We start from the raw sequence: 23455 nt of genomic DNA on the forward strand, positions 1-23455 counted from the left end.
TAAAAAAAAAAAAAAAAAAAAAAAAAAAAAAAAAAAAAAAAAGAGTTGACTGTGGGCTGGAGAGATGGCTCAGTGGTTAAGAGCGGTTAAGCTACTGCTTTTCCAGAGGTCCTGAGTTGAATTCCCAGCAATCATATGGTGGCTTACAACCATCTTAAAGGGATCTGATGTCCTTTTCTGGTGTGTCTGAAGACAGCTACAGTGTACTCATATAAATAAAATAAATGTACCCACTGTTACCTCCAGTGGAGTTGAGCAATATGGACCAAACCTGACATCCAGGTTTTATTTGTTGAAGTCACAATTTGACATCATCATCTCTAAGTTTGACAAACAGAGTTTCTGGCCAACTTCTTTAATCAGGAAACATGATTGGTTACAACATAGGACATCACAGTATTGCTCTGAGAAGTACTCTTAGAAATTAATGTTATCAGGAAGAGAATCACTAGTGGAAATAGTTATCCAAATAGCATTTCATGTGAGTACACTATCACTCTTTGGACACACCAGAAGAGGGCATCCTATTACAGAAGGCTGTGAGCCACCATGTGGTTGCTGGGAATTGAACTCAGAACCCCTGGAAAAGCAGTCAGTGCTCTTAACCACTGAGTCATCTCTCAACCCCCAAATAGCATTTCATATGATTAAGTACCATGTCTGAGGACTGTTAAAGAAACACAAATCCTTTAGATGTTTAAGATCATGCAGGTGGCCAAAATTAACTCTTTTTGTTGTCAAAGCCAGTTGAAGATCTGGTCCTCAGGGGTTACTTGGGCTTGGGAAGAGCTTCCAACACCTAATATCATTGTTTTCAGTTATTCCAGCTGTATGAAGATAAAGGCCTTGAAAGTGTGGAGGAATTTTCCTCTTTGTTGACCCTCTTCTTTGCAGACTGGATACTGAGAGTCCACTAAGTGGCATCTCCATGGCCTTCCTGAACAGCAGAAAAGGTGACTTTCTATGATTACAGGACATTTATTTAGAGATGCCCAAAGAGTTCCTGAGACTTAATCTGTAATGTTTAGGTGAAGCCTGAATAGATATTTAAAAAAACTTGGATTAGACACATGAAGCCCACTACAGCTAGAATCTGTGGGTCTATCCTGTAGCATTTGACAAGATCTGGAAATACCATAAGTAAGAGAAAATGTAGACATGGAAATTTTAGGGAACTTTTCCTCTCGTTTACAGAATTTACTTTGATTGAAAGATGGATGGGTATTATAATGAAGAGTTTATTTTGGGAGTTGCTTTTCATTAGTCCCTAGAAGATATTTGGCCCACGCGCTGGTTGAGAGATAGATTTCTTCCTAAGCACCTGAGGGTCTGACTCCAATTGTCTAGGAGGCCAGCCAGTGGGGAACTTGAAGGGTTACTCAGGCAATTTTGTTCCCATTGATGAGTCAGTGACCCTAAATGATAAGGTCCCAAAATGATACAGTCGGTGGTGGTCTTGATTGCGTTCATTTTTTCTGCCAGTTAAAGAATTAAGAGACAGCAGGTAGGAGTGGGGTCGGGGGTGGGGAAAGGCCAACTATAAAGGAAGATTAAAGAATAATTAAAAGAAAAATAATTAAGCGACAGGAAATATCTGAAGGGCAACAGGTAGCAGCAGAGGAAACTCTCAAAGCCCTGATTAGATGCAGGTTGTCAGACTCACATAGCAAGCACTTTTTAACCTCTGAGCCATCCAGCTGTCTCCCGTAGTCTACTTTTGTAGGTACTTTAATCTTGAAGACTTATTTAGGTCTTGGGAGGCAGAGGCAGGTGGATTTCTGAGTCTGAGGCTAGCCTGGTCTACAGAGTGAGTTCCAGGACAGCCAGGACTATGCAGAGAAACCCTGTCTCAGGGAAAAAAAAAAAAAAAAAGAAAAAGAAATTTACTGTGTTTAGGCCATGCTTTTGTGTAATTTCATGCTTTCCTGCCTGCACATAAGTTTTCCATAATAACAACTCCAAGACTTCTTACATATGAATAAATGCCTAGGTCAAAAGCCTTGGATTGTTCCCTGACTAGCTCATAATTTAATCATCCTGTTATTCTATTCTAAGTTCTGCCACCTAGTTGGTTACCTTGTCTGTCCTCAGATCATGTGACCACCTTCTCCCAGAGTTTGGAGGCTAATCTCCTTTACACCAGATTCTATTCCTAGAAATTCTCTCTCTGTACTAAAACTCCCATCTCCCTATTTCCTGCCTAAGCTAATAGGGCAACAGCATTTTATTGACAGGTGATGCTACTGTGCAATACAAAAGATTCTCTCTACACTTTTGTTTCCTACTTGCATGATTAATTTCCTTGTCTCCCCAAGGGGAAGTATGTCTTTTATAGAACTTTTATTTGGTCTGGCAGTGTAGCTCAGATTGCTCACCTACCTATGTCTATATGTTTTACCGAGGTGGGTACTGGTGGCAGTGGTCTTTGAGTGTCTCCTTTTCCTTGGTTTTTTATTAGAAGTCTTGTTTGAGAGTTGCTGTGATAGATAGCTATTCCTAAGCCTGCCTTTGGCAGGTATGTGACAGCTTTACCACAGAGAGTCTTTGGATAATCCCCTAGGCGTGACTCCTGGATATCAGTGTCACTGGTGAGATAAATTCCTTTTCCAACATGGTGTCGAGTGTGCACTTTGATTTGGGAGCTGACAGGAGGCTGACTGTACTATAGTAGGATTTAATGTTGGATAATGTGCAACTTTGCTATTCATTGAAGTACTAATCATCTAACCACATTTAGCCTGTGGTTTCTTTTTATTTTCATTGGCTGCCTATTGTCATGATTTCTAGATCATTGGAGGATATTACTTTTTAAGATTTATTTTCAATTATGAGTATATGTGGGGTTTCTTGTTTTTCATTTGTATAGATGAGTATAGGTATCCACAGAGGTGAGAAAAAAATTGGATTTCTTGGAAATGGAGTTAGAGGCAGTTGTCTGCCTACTGTGTGGATGCTGGGAACTAAACTCTGGTCTACTGGAAGAGCAGTATAGTATACTCTGACCCAGTTCTTCAGCCCCAAGGCTGTCTTTCTTTGTTAATTTCTAGATTCCTGATTACTTTTTTCTTTCCAGGTAGTGTCATCTTGCTGAGATGGGGCTGACCTTGAATTCTCAGCCTTCTTTCCTTAGCTACTCAAATGTAGAGGTGACATTAGATTTGTACCACCATACTCAGCTCTGCAGACCCCTTCTCCCCAAGACAGCTTTTCTCTCTGGCTATCCTGGAAATGACTCTGTGGATCATCAGTCTGGCCTGAATTCACAGAGCTCTGCCTGCCTCTCCGTCTGGAGTGGTGGGATTAAATGCATGGGTCACCACCTTTTTAATTTTTTTTTTTGGTTTTTTGAGACAGGGTTTCTCTGTGCAGCCCTGGCTGCCCTGGAACTCACTTTGTAGACCAGGCTGGCCTCGAACTCAGAAATCCGCCTGCCTCTGCCTCCCAAGTGCTGGAATTAAAGGTGGGTGCCACCACTGCCCGGCCACCAACCTTTTTTAAAAAGATGTATTTAATTTTAGGTGTATGAGTGTTGCTTGCATATGTCTGGGTACCATGTACATTTCTGGCACCTGTTGAGATTAGTAGAGGGCATTAACCAATGAAGCATTTCTCCAGGCCTCTGCTGTTTTTAAATACTTGAATAAATGTTGAAGTTTGGTCTTTTGTTATGCTAAATACTGTTTACAACCAAAGACTGAATGTAGATCCAGGTTTATGTGACTTTGCTTTCCCCACTCCCAACTTATCCCTGATTGGTGGTTAAAGATGTCGACAGCCAATAGCTGGGCAGAAGAGACATAGGTGGGGTTTAGGGATTCTGGGCTTGGGGTTGGAGGAGAACCACGAACTAAGAGAAGGTGGAGAGAGGAGAAAGACACCAAGGGTTAGGAGTCAAGAAAGGATGACATTGAAGGTTGGCCAGTTGGAGTTGAGAGCAGACCTGATTCTATGTGAGGAGCTATTTTGTTGAACTTAGACCCTGGTTCTTCCTCCCAGTCCCATGCTCCCTGAAATAAGACTCAAACTTAAAATAGATTTACAAATATCTTGGCCATATAGCTAGGCTGTTCTCTGACAGATATAACTTAAAATATCCCATTCATTCCAGCCTACATTCTGCCATGTGGCTGTGTTCAGGTACCATTTGTCCATTTCGTCACATCTTACAGGTGAATCTCTTATCTGGCTCTATCCAGAATTCTTTCTCTTCCCAGATGTCCTACCATCTTACTTCCTGCCTAAGCCATAGGCAGTAGACAAACGATGCATCCATACAATATCCAAGTTGTTCTCTTTAACCTCACTTAAATTCTTTAATATGCTTATCTGAGAGAGGATTGTGTAAAACTCTTTCTCTGTCTATCCTGTGTCCTATCCTTTCCCTTAACATTTGCTAGTGATGTTACTTTCATATTATTTTCTGGTTACTTGAGAGTGGGAAGGGAGGGAGGAAGAAGTGGAGGATGAGAATGTATGTCTGCATAATGCTTATCTGCCATACTAGCCTTTTTCCCACCCTCATCCCTCTCTGCCTATGTTCTGGCTTTTCAGTGGTATTTTACTCTGTGGTGACATTAGCTATTTTAAATAATGTCACAGTACTCTGTTTATATTCATTTTGTTTTTATTTTCTTTCATGAATTAAATACTGATAATAAATTGGCAAGTTAGTATTTTTCAGTTGATAAATTGACTATTCAGAAGTTTTATTTCAATCATTTAAAATGAGATTTTCTGGTTTTCTACAGTAGCTATTACCAGATTATAAAGTAGTTTCACCACTTTCGTGGCCAAAAAAAAGAACCAAATTTTTGTAAAATTTCCATCTTTTAAATAATTTATATTTTAAAACAGGACAGATTTTTAGAAAATATGTACTCTTTCTTAAGCTATGGGTTGATGAATCTTAAGTGCTGATTGTTTGAGGAAGAGGGCCCTGTGCCAAGTGTGGGTGGGACATATCCGGCACCACTCTGGAAAAGGACAGTGCATTCTGTGAGGGATGCGCAGGGCACATGTTATGTGTGCATATCTAATGAACTTGTCTTTTCACCCTTTCATCTCTGTTTTCTAATTCTACTCTAATATACCTTGCTTCTCTTGCTCCTCGGAGGTAGCAGAGTAGTCATTTCAATTAAAATAGTTATCAAAGGTGTCTGCTCTTTACATGGGAGAGCTTGACTGTGTTACCTTCCAAAAGAAAAGCCTGTGTTTGTATTTTAATAGTGTAGCTTCTTGATTTTTCTTTTTCTTTGAAAAGTATTTGTGAAAAATACCTCTGAAGATTTTTCCCTTTCTTAATATTAGTGGATAACTAGGTAGATGGGTGAGAGTGTTCAAAGCTGGTCCTGAGGGGGAGTCCATTCTCTGTGGCCTCCAAGGCTGTGAAAGACCCTGCTCAGAAAGAAAATCAATGCTTACCAAGCTTATATGATGTCAGAATAACTTAGACTTAAAAATCCATGGAACAGAACAGAATAGAAAGCCCAGGGTTGGAATAAAAATTTTAAGCTACTAAGAGCAAAACAGTAAAAGTGGAAAGCTCAGAATTTGATGCACACACACACATCCTGGAAAAACCTACTACTAACAAATAGCAAGGCTAGACAAAAGACCAACACGAAACATTGTCAATTGATTTTCCACACAGTCACACACATTGGCACCAGGAATACAATAGGGTAGAGATAGTCTTTTCAACAAAGAATGCTGAACAGTTAGGTAACAATTTACAAAACCCCCAAATTCTCGACCTACTTGTTTGTTTGTTTGTTTGTTTTTGTTTTTTTGAGTCAGGGTTTCTCTGTGTAGCCCTGGCTGTCCTGGAACTCACTCTTGTAGACCAGGCTGGCCTTGAACTCAGAAATCCACATGCCTCCAGAGTGCTGGGATTAAAGGAGTGCACCACCATGCCTGGCTTTGGACCTACTTTTTAATTGGTTTATTTTTAGAGGCAGGATTGCATGTAGCCTGGGTTGACCTCAAACTTATTTTATAGTTGAAGAATATCATGAACTTAATAATTCTTCCCTCTCACATTCAGGGTGTATCACGATACTCTGTTATATGCAGACTTCATATATGTTATACAAGCAAGCTTGTGGCTGAACTGGATTATATAACCGTTTTGAGACCCTGTCTCAAAACAAAATAGAACCGAGAACTCCTGGTAGTCTCTATATAGTCTTTTTGTCAGGGAGCAATAATGGTGCTCTAAAGCTTCTATTGGAGAGTGTCCCAAGTCCCTGGATCCTGTCACGGAAGAGACATGCTTATTTATTTAACCTGAGGTACTTTGTGGATTTTTTAAAAAATAGAATCTGCTAGTAATCTTTGACAATTTATAGAGCAAAACCACAGAGTCCTGGGGTAATGGTAGTGTACATCTTTGATCCCAAGGCAGGGGATCTCTGAGTTCAAGGTCAGAGAGTAAGTTCCAGGATAGACAGGTCTACACAGAGGAACCCTGTCTCAATCCCCAAACCCCCAAACAAACAAACAAAAAAACCTTTTAGGACTTTTTCAGGGTGAAAAGATGATGGCTAAGAGCTCTAGATTAGCCCTGGGCTTGGTTTCCAATATTCACATTTGGTGACTTCATACACATACATCAGCTTCTGGAGATCCATCTCCCTTCTTGGGCAACACACACACATACACATACATACACACACCTCATGTACACACTTCTAAAACAGAGAAAAGGAATGCTCTTCCTTGTGGAGATGATACTGAAAGGTGTGAGTGGGACTGGGGTTAATGTGTGTGATTTTATGAACATTGACAAAGATATGACAAAGACTGCTAATACTACAAAGAGTAACACAATTTCCATAGTCAATTTTTTTCTTTGTGTTACAATTAGTAATTATTCTTTGTAATTTTCCAGGTATCCCATCTTCTAAACCAACACTACTAGCCAATGGTGATCATGGAATGGAGGGGAATAACACTGCAGGTAAGAGGTCTCTCGTTTTCACAGTGAACATCTTGACAAGCACCCTTTAAGTATTTTAAATGAAAGTATGTTATTTCTGAGAATATTGCTGCTCTCAATGGTCATGTTTAGACCCATGAATCGATCAACAATAGAAAGAAAGAAACAAGTTTGTTCTCATAGTCCTTGAATGTTTATTGGAAGTGAACTACACAAGAATTGGATGGATCTTAAAATAACTCTTAACAGATGCAGAAAAGCCATCACCTTCTAACGAGAGGCCTTTGTCTGCTCCCTACTCCCGCACCCTGATAGGCAGTCTCCAACCTGATAGGCAGTCTCCAACCTGAGTGTGCTCTGCACTTAGTTTCTTCAAAAGTCGGTACTAAAAAAGAAAAGTAAAAAAGAAACGCACAACCATAAGTTAAAGCGGTTTGCTTTGTGTTTTGTCTTTCATTTTTTCCCTCCCTTTATCTTTCCACTTAACTTTTGCTTTGGGGATTTGTTTTTGACTTCTAGTTCAGACTAAGGCTCTGATAGTCTTTCAGCACTGAGTTCCTTTAGGATTTTACCTCATAAACAGCATGAACCCCCTACCCATCACCGGTGTGTTTATAGTGAGCAAAATTGCCAGAGCCATAGCAGGAGTTTGTGCACATGGAATGTGCTGTGTTAGATAACACTTTTCTCAGGGGCCTGTGGGAGAGCCATGCATTATGTTCTTGTAAAGAACTGCATTTATTTGCAGTTGCGATCAGCCTGATGCTGCTGACCCAAATGAGTTTGGCTTTCAGCACAAATGAATACGTGTTTCTTTGTATTAGAAAACTATCTTAACTCTGGGGTGCAGCAATTAGATTCACATCAGTATATTGGAGGCAGGCACAAAATGTACTTTTTTCAACTTATGTATGCTTGAACCATGAAAAGCCTTTTCTTTAACCACTATAGAGTTGTTCACTTCTAAACCTTTTCAACCCCCCCCCTTTTTTTTGTAGCAATAGCAAGTTGTACCCTTTTTATTTTTTTTTTAATTTAACTGTTATATTATGTGCTTATATGAGTATACATGTGTTTGGGAGCCAGAAGAATGTATTGGATCCTTGGAGGTGGAGTTATAGATGGTTGTGAGGCACCACATGGGTGCTGGGAACAGAACTCAGGTCCTCTACAAGAGTGAAAAGTACTCTTAACTGCTGAGGCATTTCTCCAGCTCTCTTTAGTTTCTAACCTTAGAAAATCGTGTAAAATGAATTTAGTGACCTGGGCCTATCCCATATACTTGGTAGGCAGAGGCACAAGTGTGAGGCAAAAGTTTTGAGGCCTTCTCTATAGAGTAAGCTTTGGGCTTGGGTAATTTATTAGCTTTATTTCACAGTACAAGACCCAGGGATGTAGTTTAGTGACAGTCACTTGCCTGACATGTATAAGGTCCTAGATTCAACTTCAGAACCACCCCTAAAACCAAAAAATGTACATACATATCTGTATACCTCAGAGTAATTGGAATCTAGGTTCTATTTTTTGTAAATCTAAGTTCTACTCCATAAAATTAACTTTCTTACTAGCAACTCATAAAGACTGTATTTGGAAAACTATAAATAAGTACAAGAGTGGTGTTATTGTGAATTGACTTTTTACTTTGACATTTGTACTTTCATGTATTTATTATTTCTACTCCTGCCGTGGAAGGAAAGATATGACTTGCAAATATTCCTTTGGTTAAAGAAAAAGTGGTTTAAATATGAGTGTGTTTAGCCAGGTGTGGTGTCTCACATCTGTAATCCCAATATTTGGCAGGCAGTTTGAGGCAGATTAGCTCGGACTATATAACTAGTCTCTTTCTCAGAAAATCAAGCCAGGACTGAAGAGACAGCTCAGTGGATAAGAGATGAATTGCCCTTGCAGGACCCTGGGTTTGGCTTCCAGCAGGGCATTGTTGGATAGGTCACAACTATCAATCACCTCAGCGCCAGGGAGTCTGCCTCTGGGCTGTCCGAGCTCACACACACACACACACACACACACACACACACTTGTAGACACAATTAAAAAGAAAAGTAACAAAGCAAAGAGCAAAAAAGTTTATTAAATTAGTTAACCTGGAGTTAGTGCTGGAAGAAGGAGGGGTTGGAGGAGGTCTCTAACTGTGTGGACCAAGCAAGTGGGTATTGTTTTCCACAGGAAGGGGACAGCTGTCAAATCTAGGCTAGATTGCTCCAACAGAATTTCAAGCCTGACCAGAAAAAGACTTAATGGGTTGTTATTGTTGTTGCTGCTTTGTTTTATTTATTTATTTTTTTAACTGTGTGTGTTGGAGTGAGGAGATAGCTGGGGCTGCAGTGTCAGGCTGCAGATCACCTGCTGTGGGTGCCGGCAGTTTGATGCTGCTCTGGAAACGCAGGAAGAGCTCTTAGCCACCGAGCCATTCTTCAGTCCTGAGACTTAGTGTTTGAAAAATTCTTAATAATACAGTGTGGGTCGGGCAGGGTGGTGCAGATGGTGGTGCAAGAGTTTCCTGATGACAAAGGGGAACCCATTGGCACCATATAAGCAGGTCTTTCTGCTTTTGAAGAACTTTTCCTACCTTAGGTGAAACTCAGTGTTCATATCCAGATTGTTTGGGTTTTGAGGTTGGCCTCTTTAATAATTGCTTTTAAAAACGCGTTTTACGAGTGTACAGATTTTATTGGAGGAGGGGAGATAAAGAGTATGCATGTCTGGGGGAGCATGTTGTGACTTGCTTCTCATTTGGCCATCACTAATTAGAGCATCTGGCTCAGTGCTCTAATTAAAAACTCCTCTCTCAGTTTTCCTCAGAGTTGTCTGTAGAGCTGAGAGCAGAGCAGCCCCACTAATCACAGTGGAGTTGATGAGCATCTTGCTGTATTAAACTTGCTGTTTACTAATGACCTGTGCTTTTCCGCCCTTTCCTTCCCTTCCTGTTTCTTCCTCCCTTTCTATTTTTCTTCTCCTAGAGGACTAGAGTGTCTCTCCACACTGGGGCTGCTGCACCACCAGACCAGTGGTCTTTCCTAAGCACCGTTACACTTGTAAAAGCTTTGCTTTCCCTTCCTGGACACCATGTAGAAGAAGCTGAGGGTAGTTCTCCGGGGCCTCTTTCTGCTGATGCCTGAGCAAGCCACCTGCCTCTTGTGTTCTGCAGGGCTTGATGGAACCTCCTTTCCCTTTGTGAGCACAGTGTGCAAAATGAATTCTTTTACTTTTACTATTTTTATAAAGGTCATCAAATGTCATTTCTTTTCATTATTCTCTTTTAGATTCATTTTGTCATTTTTACTTTCTTTGTTGGCCTTGTCCTTTTTTTGCATATTCAATGTGAATGAGCATACTGTAAAAACTAAATGAAAATGTGTGCTTTCATAAAGGGGTGAGGCCACCGAGCTGCAGCGAATCTCCCTCTCCTGCCCCTCCCGTTTCCCTCTGTGAGCTTGCTTTTAGCGAAGGTTAGGCTCTCAGGCCACCAGTGTTTCTCTCCACCTTACTAAAATCTCAATGTTTTCCAGTTGAAAAATTATTTCTCTGAATGAAATTGTTACTTATGCTGGGCGTTGTGGTGAGTAACTTTAGTTCAGCATTCACAGGCTGACTGATCTCTATGAGTTCCAGCAGGCTAGGGCTAAACAGTGACCCAGTCTTTTTTTTTTTCCTCCCAGTGTCTTAGCTGTTTTCGTGGTGGGCCAAATTGTTTTTTTTTTTTTTTTAAATCATAAACTATATTACCTATTTGTCTTACATTCTTCTGAAAATTTGATAACACAATTATTGTATATTGATTTTTTTTAAATAACTTGTTACTTTTTGAACATAATCATAAAGCATTAAAGTAAGAATTGGGAAGTTAAACCTGAAGACAGTTGTAATGTCCTTGACCCCTGCAGTAGTGCAGTGGGCAGCGACAGGACAAAAGCAATTACTCCTGAATAACAGAGAAGCACTGCCAGCTTAGCAAGCTTCCAAAGCAGCCAAGCTGAGGCTGCTGCACACCAGCCCCAGACATAGACACAGACCCAGACCCTCAGCCAGAGCCCACAGCTTTACTGTGTCACTCTGCCTCGTTGTGGAGAAATTGTCTGACTACTCACACAGTGTGTGTAGGGTTAAAGGCTGTTGGAGCTCCAAAGTGCTTTTTTCAGCAACATTCCAATAGAATTGGTGGATCACATATGAAGTCCTGTGTCTAAAATCCTGTACCATGAAATGGCAATTTATATTGTTTCATTGGTACTTTCTGTTCTTCATTTTTTTTCCAAAGAAATAAGTAAAATTAAAACAATATAAAAGCTAGAACCATTAGGATAAGTACTGAGGAACCTTTGGTTTTTAGGAGTAGATCACAAATCCCAGGCCATATTTGAGATCATAGAGGAATTCTGATATAAGAACTGAAGTATGAAAAGTGCTTTTTATTTCTGTCCTCTTGGTTACAGAAGGTATTTCAGCCTCCAAGGTACTGCTGCTCATTAGAGATGAAAAGAAATAGCTTATATTTGAGGAACATGATAGAACATTTTTTTTTCTTGATCTTCTGACCTAAAACTACTTTTGAAACCTGGGGGTAGTGACTTACACTTGAGATTTCAAGACTTTTGTAAGAAGAGTCAAGAATTTTGAGAAGTAGGAAGCCAGTCTGAGCTAAGTAGTGAGTGGGGTTAAGGCTACCCTGAGCTATGTGAAACCTTGTCTCAAAAACAAACACTCCCTTCACCCCCCAGTACTTTTACAAGGTAAAATCAGAGTGACTTGAAGGGTTAGGAAAGTTCCTGCAGTGCCTGCAATTGGAGAAGCCCTGACTTCCACCTGAGTGACATCACAAGGCTGGTGTCTTTGCTAAGTGCTCCCTCTGAAGGTCTAGACAGGAGTAAGGTTTATATAGCTCATCCTCCAAGATGTTCTTTTAATTTTCCCCCCTTTTTATTGGGGGCAGTGGAGTTGGTCAGGGAAGTTTTTAAAAAAAATAATGGCACCATTTGCTTTTTAAAATCATGTTTGGTGTGTTTCTGTTGGTTTTTGTTTTTTGGGTTTGTTTGTTTGTTTGTTTGTTTTTTAAATGAGACTCCGGAGTTTTTCTGGGAGATAGGTAGAGACGCTAGGCAATAAAGACTCAAAGTTCATGATCAACATGATTTATTCCACATTTATTTCCATTTGTCATTTTTTTAATTTTAATGTGTTTTATGAGTTTCTATAAATGTTCTGATTTTCTGCTAATAGCCAGGTGAAATTTAATATAGTTTGTTATCTCCAACTGTTGCATTTGGATATTTTACTTTGAAAGCATTAAGGTAATGTTTCATCTATAGCTACTGAGGAAGTAATCTGACCCTTGGAACAAGGAAGAGTAGTCACTGTGACAGTCACAGACCAGACAGGGCCGCTACTTAAATGTGATGATTCTCATTTTCTCCCTCTACCTCTGCCTCACCCAATAATGAAGATCTAGAAGCCTGCTTATTTATTTATATTTATTTTTACAAATTTATAGTTTCATTTGTATTTTTTTGTGACTTAGACTTTCAACAGTTTGTATATTGGGACATTTTATTGTGTCATTGTGCTAAATGAATTAAACTAATAAACATTGTATATTAACATATTACTGGATATTTTCTGGGGTCTTAATTATTGAAGTATACAACTAAGGTACTTTGAGGTCTGAGTTATCAGTCTAACAAAGCTTTGGATCCCACAATTCTGTAACTGCATGAACTTTTGTCAAGTATTTCCACTTAAACACTTCCATTATCCAGATCTGAGCCGTACGAAGCTCAATTGACTATTGGTAGTTATAGCACCTGCTGAGTCGGCAGAATGGTAAAAGGGTCTTCTAAAAGGCAGTGTCTGTGATGTATTGTTAATTAATTTATAATGCCATATTATAAAAATTTATATCCACAGTGTTCTTGAAATACATTCTGGGCTTATCTAATAAAATGTTGTGTTTAGCAATATTTAATATGGTGACTTTAATAAAGTATAGAACGTAGAATGTTGTATCTGTTCTGTAGATAAGTTTGTAAATGTAGTATGTTCACTGAATAAAGACACAGAAAAGGCCGGGTAGTGGTGGCGCACGCCTTTAGTCCCAGCACTTGGGAGGTAGAGGCAGGCGGATTTCTGAGTTCCAGGATAGCCAGGGCTACACAGAGAAACCCTGTCTGGAGGGGAGGAGGTGGGGAGAGACACGGAAAAGGAGTCCAGTGATGGTGGAATTTGCTTGTAATTCCCAGTACTTAGGAGGTCAGGGCAGGAAGATTGGTAATTACAAGCCATCCTGGTACACATAGCAAGATTTTGACTCTATGGGGCAGAAAAAGGAAAGCGCACTATAGATTTTCATTTTGTTTTTGAGACAGAAATTAGCTATGTAGCCTAGGAAAGCTTTGAATATATGTTGATACTTGTAGCTTCTCTTCCTGAGTGCTGGAGTTACAGGCATATATCATCATACCGGCTCACAATAGAGACTTTAAATAACCTAAAAACTGTTTGATAGTTCTTACTTTTTTATAGGTACATCTCACATAAAAATTACTTGTGATGGCAGAGATTGATGATGATGATTGAGAAAAGGTCTATACAGCTTTGCATAGTCTGGTCTGATACTCATGTATAGTTGAGGCTCGCTCTGAATGCACAACAGTTCTTCTGCCTCATCCTCCTATGACTGGGATTACAGGTGTATGCCATCATATCTTGCAGGAATTATTCTTGATGGAAACTGAAACCTACCTATGATTTCCTTCTTTCTAATTTACCATAATAATATGGTGAGACCAGGAGACTGGAGAGTGTTCTAGTCAAAAACATCGTGTATAATGGACAAATATGCTACTATATGTAAAACAATATTATCCGTCAGTATTGCTGGCTGTTTTTATTGTAATTGGAATGAGTATATTTCTTTAAAAATTCGTGTGTGTGTGTGTGTGTGTGTGTGTGAGAGAGAGAGAGATAGATAGAGAGAGAGAGAGAGAGAGAGAGAGAGAGATGTGAATGTACATGTTTATTCAGGTGCGCATGCATGTAGATTTTATTGTGAAAAGTTTTCTGTGATGTGATATCTGCCCTGAAGGTTATACCAACCTCAAAATAATGTAACTCCTATGCTTGAAGGTTCTAACATTGAAGTCGTGTTGAGTGCTTTTTTGCTGTCGCTTGTTTCATCAGATAAACAGAAAGGATTAACATATAAATGAGTATTTAATGTGAACAGGTTCTACAACCAATCCATGAACTGACATGTCATAAATGAAGTTCAAATATATAATGGTACATTATAATCCTAAATATTTACATGGTAAGCCATCCTTATTTTTCTTTCTTCTCCATAAATCTTAGAGGTTCAGTTCTTTCTTTCTTTTTCTTTTTTTTTTTTTTTTTTTTTGCTTTTTCCCCCACATATAAGCCAACTATATGGAGAATACCAATCAATGCTTTATAAAGTTGTGGTGGTGGCCTTCCTTCCTTCTTCCTTCCTTATTTATTTATTTATTTCAGTTTTTTGAAACAGGGTTTCCATGTATAGCCCTGAATATACTGGAATTCACTCTGTAGACCCAGCTAGTTTGAACTTGATATAGATCCACCTGCTTCTACCTCCTGAGTGCTGGGATTAAAGGAATGCACTACCATCAGGCTCTCCCTTCCCTTCCCTTCCCTTCCCTTCCCTTCCCTTCCCTTCCCTTCCCTTCTTTCTTTATTTTATGTATATGAGTACACAGTAGCTGTCTTCAGACACACCAGGAGAGGACATCCGGTCCCATTACAAAAGATTGAGAGACACCATGTGGTTGCTGGGAATTGAACACAGGACCTCTGGAAGAGCAGTCAGTGCTGTTAACCCCTGAGCCATCTCTCCAGCCCTGTTGTTTTTTTTTTTTTTTTTTTTTTTTTTTAAGATTTATTTATTATTATATGTAAGTACACTGTAGCTGTCTCCGGATGCACCGGAAGAGGACGTCAGATCTCATTACGGGTGGTTGTGAGCCACCATGTGGTTTCTGGGATTTGAACTCAGGACCTTCGGGGAGAGCAATCAGTGCTCTTACCCACTGAGCCATCTTGCCAGCCCAGCCCTGTTGTTTCTTAATGTTTTTTTTTTTTTTTATACAAATAAATTTTCGAGTCGGGCGTGGTGGCACACGCCTTTAATCCCAGCACTCCGGAGGCAGAGGCAGGTGGATTTCTGAGTTCGAGGACAGCCTGGTCTACAAAGTGAGTTCCAGGACAGCCAAGGCAATACAGAGAAACCCTGTCTCGAAAAACAACAACAACAAAAAAAAAACAAATAAATTTTCTTCTCAAGACATTCTACATAGAAAATTAACTTTCTGAATTTCTAGGACTAATTAAATTTCTAGGGCTTTTTTGTTCATTTGTTTTGTTTTGCTTTGCTTGGTTTTGTTTTTAGGACAATGTAGATTTATTAAAGTGAAAAAGAGCTCCCCAAAGGAAGAAGTACTAAGGCGGGGGTGGGGGGGTGGGGAGAGTACCAAATTCTAGGGTTCTCAGGGCCTTTGAAAGGGCTCATAGGCTAGGAAGATAGGTCAGGGAGTAGTAACATGCATGTCTCACAATTTTAAAAACCCGAGTTTAGTCCCCATATGAAAGTCTGGGTGTGGAGGAATTTTATAACTGACTTTTCCTGGTCCTCACCCAATAAACAAAGCTTGCAATAGACCAAGGTAATGATTGAGCATTTTATTGGAATTACTAACAGTTTAGAGGTTATTTACAAGAAGCAGGGATAACTCAAAAGTAGCTGCACCACTGGAAAGCCCACTGCAATGTGACTCTGGAAACCTGCAACCCTGTAGCTGGTAGGCAACTCCTAACATGTCTTTCTTTCAGCACTTTGGCTGGTTAGAGTCTCCACCCCCAAGACACTGAGGAGGCATATCTCTGGAACTCACTGGTCAATCAGCCTAATTGATGTGCTCCAGGCCATTGTTTCAAAGGAGGTAGAGGGTTTTTTGTTTTGGAGACAGGGTAATGCTATGCAACTCTGGACTATCCTTAGCCCTGGCTGTCCTGGAACCCACTTTGTAGCCCACGCTGTCCTTGAACTCACAGAGATCCACCACTTCTGCTTCTTAAAAGACATGTGCTGTCTGTCACTCCTGGCAGGGGGTCATTCTTGATGTTGTCATTTGAGGTTGTCCTGGCTTTCATACAATCACACCCCAATCATCACACACAAAACCAGTTACAAAAATGGTGCTAGAGCCTGGATCAGAAGGATGCACAGAAATGATAAGCATGGCTCTGAAGTCTTGAAAGGAGCTTCAAAATGGCAGTGAAATGTTAGAAGATTAATGTGCCATTTTAGAAAATAATTTTCCTCAAAACAGCCATCTTTTTGGCAAGGACAGAAAAACTGACCATGAAATTTCACATAAATCCAAGAAGTAACCCCCAGTAGCAAAAACAATCTTGAAAAAGAACAAGATGAACTTTTCAAATTTCCTATATACGCTAACTTAAGTGATCCCCAGGCATGGTAATACTACATTTCTGTAATACTACATTTCTGTAATCCTAGTACTTGGGTAGTAGAAGCAAGAGGACCATGGGTTAAGGTTAGTCTAGGCTACCTAAGGCCCTGATTTAAACAAAACCCAATCAATGTGGTCCTGAAATAGACTAGGACAGAAAGGCAAGAAATAAATCTTTGTTACATATGGTGAGATGGTTTTGGACAAGGATGACTAGATAATTAGTTACGGAAATTATAGCTTTTTCCAACAAATGGTGTTGTGAAGACTGGATATTTATATATAAAGAATTGTTTTGGGAATAGAGAAATGGTTCCGCAATTAAGAGCACTGACTGTTCTTCCAGAGTTTCCAGGTTTCAAACTCAGGGCATACTTGCCAGCTTACAACCATCTTTAACTTCCAGGGGGATCTGATGTCTTTTTTTCAGCCTCCTCACATATATGCAGACAAAATGCCAATATACATAAATAATAATAAATCTTACAAAATTGTTATACTTTTACACCATATACAAGAACTAGTTAAAAGTGAATTTGTGCCTATTGCTCCCAGCACATAGGATGTAGAAATAGGTCATGGGAAGTTTGAAGTTGGTCTGGTCTGGGCTACAGATTTTCTTCTTTTTTTTTTTCTCCTGAGACAGGGTTTCTCTGTGTAGCCCTGGCTGACCTGGAACTCACTCTGTAGACTAGGCTGGCCTCGAACTCAGAGATCTGCCTGCCTCTGCTTCCCAAGGGCTGGGATTAAAGGTGTGCACCACCACCCAGCCTACAGACTTTCAAAACAGGTGGTCCAGCTAGGCATGCTAGCACATGCTTTCAATCCCGGTAGAGGGAGATGGATCTCTTAAAAAACAAAACAGACCACATAAATAAATAAGCCTTTAAGAAAGATTGTGGTGGGGAAATGCAGGTGGTTGTTATTTTGGGGACTCGGATGTAGCCCAGAAGGATCAGAAGTTTCAAGATCATCTTTGGCTTGGCTACATACTGAATTTAGTCAAGCATATATAGCACCCTGCCTTAAAAAAAGATTTATTGAGCTTGTGATTAAAACAGGTAGGAATCTACTGAATTTAAGGTTAGGCTGGGCTACATAGTGAGACCTTACCTCAAGAATGAAGTAACACGAAAGACTATCTGACTTAAGAGATAGTTTACCAACAAAATTAAAAGTAGGGACTGATGTACTGTTTACATTACCCAAGCAAGATGGAAGCAACTGAGGTGTCCCATCAACACAGAAGTGAATAAATAAAATATAGTTTATGATTTTTGATATGGCTACAACATTATGAAGGATGAGACTGAATACTAATGGAAATGGGCCCAACTAAGTGCTGGGGAATGTAGACTAGAGATGCTTACCTGGAATGCTCAAGATCATATGTTCAAATCCTTAACACTTCAAAGAAAATAGGCCAATTACAGAAAACAAATCCTCTAAGTTAACATTTATATCAGATACCTAGAAGTGTCCAGTCTGTAAAAATGGAAAATAAAATGTCAGTTCCCAGGAGCTGGGGAGTTAGTGTTTGGATACAGAATTTTAGTTTTACAAAATAAAAAAGTTGTAGAGAGAAATACATAAATATGTAAATACTATTTAAATGCTAGATTACTATGGAACATTTTCGTAAGGACGAATATAACCCCTGGGAAGATTAGAAATTGAAATTGTGTAGAACTCACACATCTAGCTGGAGATGTCCTAAACTGAACTCATTATCCCTCCCTTAACACACACACACACACACACAGATGCAAACAAAAATACCTGCTCCCTATCTCTTTCCGTGTGGGTTTGAGAATCTTTTGTGCCTCTGCAGACTGGGGCTAACTTTCGGTGCCCATGTTCTGTCGTCCTCTCTTATTTCTCTCACCCACATCTAGTTTTTGACAAGGAAAAAAACAAAAAACAGGTAGAGCTCTACCACTCCTTATATCTTGGTCTCCTGAATTAGTTTCCTAGTTTGCTTCTGCTTGCTTCCTGCAGTGTGTATTATTAAAAATATCCAACATGGGGAACTGCAGAAATGGCTCAGAAAAGCACTGGCTGTTCTTCCAAGGGACTCAGGTTTGGTTTCCAGCACTCACAACTGGCTGTAACTATAGTTCTGAGAATGCTATGCCTCTTTTGGCTCCTGAAGGCACCAGAGATTTATGTAGTGCACAGAAGTTTAAAAATGTATCTGGTGCACATAGACCATGTTGGGTTTTGGGTTGGTTGGTTTTTCATCTTTCTGACCATATTTCTAGTCCTCTCTATGTTTAGTTCGCTTCGTGATGTCGCTCAGTTCCTTCAGGCTATGGGCTGCTACCCAGTTACCTGAAAGTCATCCTGGAATACTGGCTGAACTGTCCTATGAAGATAGACGCTCACAGTGGTGCTCACCTAAACTCTCTATCAAAGGGAGTGCTGCTTGGTGTTCTTCAAACCAGAAGAGCCCTAGGAAAGGAAGAGAACAGGAAGCACACAGGGATCAGGATAGGCCAGTGTTTTCCAAATACTGTTCTGTGATGGAGTTTTTGATTACTCTTCAATAAAATGAGAAAAAAAAGATGAGGCACCTTTCTCAGTGCACTCTTTGTGCTTAACAGCTGCCAAAAGAAATGGTAACCGGGTCTGATAAGTACATCTGGAGCTGGAATGCAGTAAATGGATGACCGGCAATCTATTTTTTTTGGCGACTTAGCTTTCAGATGCTCTTTTCTACATACCCCTGAATACTGTGTGATAGTAGTATGTTTCTAACTGCCTCACATGGTCGTTCTGACCTTTTCCCTAAAGTAAAGAGATGCTCACTCTGCAATCAGCGTCTCACTTGCTGAGGGAATTACTTGATTTTTTTGAGACTGGGTTTCTCGTTGTAATCCTTGCTGTCCTAGAACTCACAGAGACCTGCCTGCCTCTGCCTCCCTCCCCAGTGCTAGTTTTAAAGTTGTGAGCTACTGTCTTGGTGGGTCTGATAATTTTTTTTTAAAGATTTATTTATTTATTATATGTAAGTACACTGTAGCTGTCTTCAGACACACCAGAAGAGGGCGTCAGATCTCATTATGGATGGTTGTGAGCCACCATGTGGTTTCTGGGATTTGAAGTCAGGACCTTTGGAAGAGCAGTCGGGTGCTCTTACCTGCTAAGCCATCTCAACAGCCCGGGTCTGATAATTTTTAAAAATTGGGTTGTACATTGGCATACCTGCAGGAGTTGTTTTTCTCCTTTAAGACATGGAGTCTAGGGATTGAATTTAGGCCATCAAGCTTAAGAGTAAGTACTTTTACCAGCTAAGCCCCTGCTCTCTCTGGATTTTTAAATATGGGATCTTATAGAGCCTAAGACCTTGGTTTCCTGCCACTTTACCCATCTGTTTTGTTTGGTGTTTAGGTCTAAACCTAGGACTTTTTTCATGCTAGACAAGCACTTAACCAACTGAGCTATACAGAATCTTGCTATGTAGCCCTGTAAACCTGGTACTATGCTTGTTGTATATGCCAGGCTAGCATATGCTTTCTGACATCCTCCTGTATCTGCTTTCTACATGCTGATGAGATTACAATCATGAACCACCATGCTAAGCTCATAAATTAATATTCAATAATTCATAAAATGGGAAGAAAATAGTCCGTACATAAACTAGGTTTGGTGATTTAAGTCTGTAATCCCAGCACAAAGGGTGGAGGCAGTAGGATCAGGAGTTCAAGGTCATCTTTGGCTGCATAGCAATTCAGGATCAAGCCTGGGACACATGAGCACCCATCTCAAACAAACCCAGCTAAAGTAGCGTACACTCATATTCCTACCGTGGAAGTGGTGGTAGTAGAATGATTAGAGTCATTCTCAGTTACATAGCAAATGCGAGGCTAGCCGAGATATATTTCCCCAAAATATTTCCCCCAAACAAAACTATCATAGTTTCTAGCTGGCTCTAGAAGACACACTTAATATAATCTCAGACTAAGGAGGTGGTGCCATGCCTCCCTGAATTTGAAGCCTACATGGTCTACATAGATAGTCCAGGACAGGCAAGAAGACTTAAAGGGACTGTCTCAAAAAACAAAACAAACAGCCCGGCGTGGTGGCATACGCCTTTAATCCCAGCAGAGGCAGGTGGATTTCTAAGTTCGAGGCCAGCCTGGTCTACAAAGTGAGTTCCAGAACAGCCAGGGCTACACAGAGAAACCCTGTCTCAAACAAACAAACAAACAAACAAACAAACAGAAAAAACTGACATGGAGTCATAAGGCCATCTTTGATATCAGTGACCTTTTTTGCTGGCCTGAGGTTTTGCTATGTAGATCATGCTAGTCTCAAACTCTTGTCTCAAACAGAGATCCACCGAACTGCCTACTAAGTGCTGAGATTAAATGTGTAGCATAGTGCCTTGGCTTTCTAAATTACCAATTTTACATTTTCCTTTCTTCAGGCAGAACTTGAGCTAGTTGAATTTCTTTATCTCTTGAAATGACTCAAACTTTGATTCCCTCGTCTAGCCTAGTTTTGGTTCTTGTAGTTTTCTACTATTTTTGGAAAGGGAGTGTAAAGAGATGCTTCAGAGGATCTCCCTGGGTTCCAGAGAGTCTTCCTGGCTTTCATTATATAATGACTTTCTTTATAATTAGTCAGACCCAGTCGTTTCAGCCCATAGGTTCTGCCTATTGGTTCAATGGCATAAACAGTCCCAGTTGACCAAATTGGAAATCACGTGCATCTTCTAATTTAATTGCATCATTGATTGTGTAGGCTAGTAGATGCTATTTCCTTTTTGGAAACTAAAACATCCAAGTTAGTAGAACTCAGTTGGCAAGGTGGAATATTAGGTTCTAGATTGATGAGTGGCAAGGGCTTAGGATATGGCTCAGAGGTAGAGTGTGTGATTGGCACATGTGGGGCCCTGGGATTCAAGCCTATGCATAAACAAATAAGAGAATGAACCCACCTACCTTTCTCCTTGATTCTAAATGTGTGTATTCTGGCAGTAGGGGAGACAGCACCATGCATGGTTTCTAATTCAATGCATTGATACTTCTTACAGAGTGTTGTCTAACTGAACAGTAAGCAGTTCTGTTTCTAAATTAGTGGTGCATCTCACAGACATGAGCTCCACTCTGCAATTCTTTGTTGTTAAAATGTCCATCCCTGACTTGTTTAGAACAGGTGTGTGAGATGTCAAGATTTTGATTCAGGGGCTGGTGAGATGGCTCAGCAGGTAAGAGTACTGACTGCTCTTCCGAAGGTCCGACATTCAAATCCCAGCAGCCACTTGGTGGCTCACAACCAATCTGTAATGAGATCTTATGCCCTCTTCTGGTGTGTCTAAAGACAACTACAGTGTACTTATATATAATAATAAATAAATCTTTGGGCTGGAGTGAGCAGAGGTCCTGAGTTCAATTCCCAGCAACCACATGATGGCCCACAACTATCTGTGTTCCGTCATATACATAAATAAATAAATAAATAAATCTTAAAAAAAAAAAGATTTTGATTCAGGTATTCTCCTGTAAAGACTATCTCCTACTTTGGAAAACATACAGTTTGAGACTAGTTTCCCACTTTGGGAATGTTGTATAATGTTTTTTCCTTCCTTAATCAGTTGGCCATGTGAAACTCTGGGGAGGCCATTAGCATGGGTTGAGGAGGAAGCAAAAACAGTTTGAGTCCTCTGCTGTGTAACTTATTCTTTTCAGATCTGCTTGAATTCATTCGGTTTCTACTGTACAGTAGATGGGTCCTGTCCATGCCTAGCTAGAGGTGGATAGGTTGTTAATATTCGGTCATGTTGAGAAACTGGACTACAGGGTCATGGGTGGTATTTTCTCTCTCATGGTTAGGCAGCTGGTCTCCAGTACAAGCCAATAGGAAGAAGATGGGGGTGATAATGTTTGTCTATAATCTCAGAATGTGGGAGTGGAGGCGGAAGATGCTATTCAAGCCTTTGAGATGGCTCAGCAGGAAAAGCTTTTACTGCCAAGCCTGAAGCCTGAGTTCATTCCTCAGACTCAGTGGTGAAGGGAGAGAACTTTGCCCTGCAAATTGAATGGTTGAGTTAAAAGGTGACTTCTTTATTTTCCATTGTTGTTTGGCTCTATACTATTTTATTTCATTTTCAGACAAGCTGTCCTCAAGAGTTCCTGTGTAATATATGTTGACTTGAACTTTGAGTCTTAGAGCTACCTCAAAAATCTTGTGTGTCATCAGACCTGGCTTACAATATGTTTAAGGAAAAATGATCACCTGTTGGAGATTAATTAATTTGATCTATCTTTTTAAGACTTGGTGTATATTTGACTTGACTGTTAACTGTGAAAGTCTAGGGTGTTGCTCAGTGGTAGAATGCTTGCCTTTAATGATCTGGGGTCTTGCTTGGTTCAATTCCCAGAGCCACAAAAAGACAATCTTCAGGAGCAGGTATAGTAGGGTAGGATTACAAGTATGTGTGAAAGACACAGTACTGTATATCAAGTATGTGCAGTGTACAGTGATGTGCTTTTATTGGGTGCTAGTAGAGCAAGGAAGCAGAATTTTATCATGTAGAGTTCTTGCTTTATCTCAGTTTTGTAGTAAGAAGGCAGTATGCTTAAGGTTGTGTGTTGAGTGAGCAGCCAGGAATTAAAGACAGGACTGGGGACCATAGCTCAGACTGCCTGCTTAACAGCAGGAGGCCTTGCATCCTTGCTGGGCAAGATGACAAAATCCTCTTATTTTAGGAGGTAGAGACAGAAGGATCGGACGTACAAAACCATCCCTGGCTACATAGTGAGCTGAGTGAGACTAGGCCTACTTGTGCAGGTCTCACTAACCTGGTTTTGAAAGACTCTAAGACTCCCAAAGGGAGACACTCACTCAAGCCTCGGGACAGCCGCGCACCCAAGAAGACACTGAGACCGAACTTAAGATGTATAGAGAGTAAGATTTAATACAGCAATGACAAGAAAGCACATAAAAAGCACATATACCAGATATCTGGGGCCGAAACTCATGCAGCCAGCAAGGT

The 23455-nt window shown here is 40.2% G+C and overlaps 1 protein-coding gene across 18 annotated transcripts in view; it reads left to right on the forward strand.

The window, feature by feature from the left end:
• Map4 (microtubule associated protein 4) overlaps window positions 1-23455 on the forward strand; it is a 151812-nt gene that overhangs the window by 58647 nt on the left and 69710 nt on the right. For 17 of the 18 annotated variants that reach the window (XM_021173055.2, XM_029481528.1, XM_021173057.2 and 14 more), the window contains exon 3: window positions 6890-6958. In XM_021173055.2, the coding sequence (XP_021028714.1) occupies window positions 6890-6958 (69 nt within the window). Of the gene's footprint in view, window positions 1-6889; window positions 6959-9915; window positions 13062-23455 lie in introns of those variants that run through there. The other variant, XM_029481537.1, reaches the window with a different exon arrangement.

This window comes from Mus caroli, chromosome 9, assembly GCF_900094665.2.
Source record: "Mus caroli chromosome 9, CAROLI_EIJ_v1.1, whole genome shotgun sequence".
Classification (NCBI taxonomy): Eukaryota; Metazoa; Chordata; class Mammalia; order Rodentia; family Muridae; genus Mus; species Mus caroli.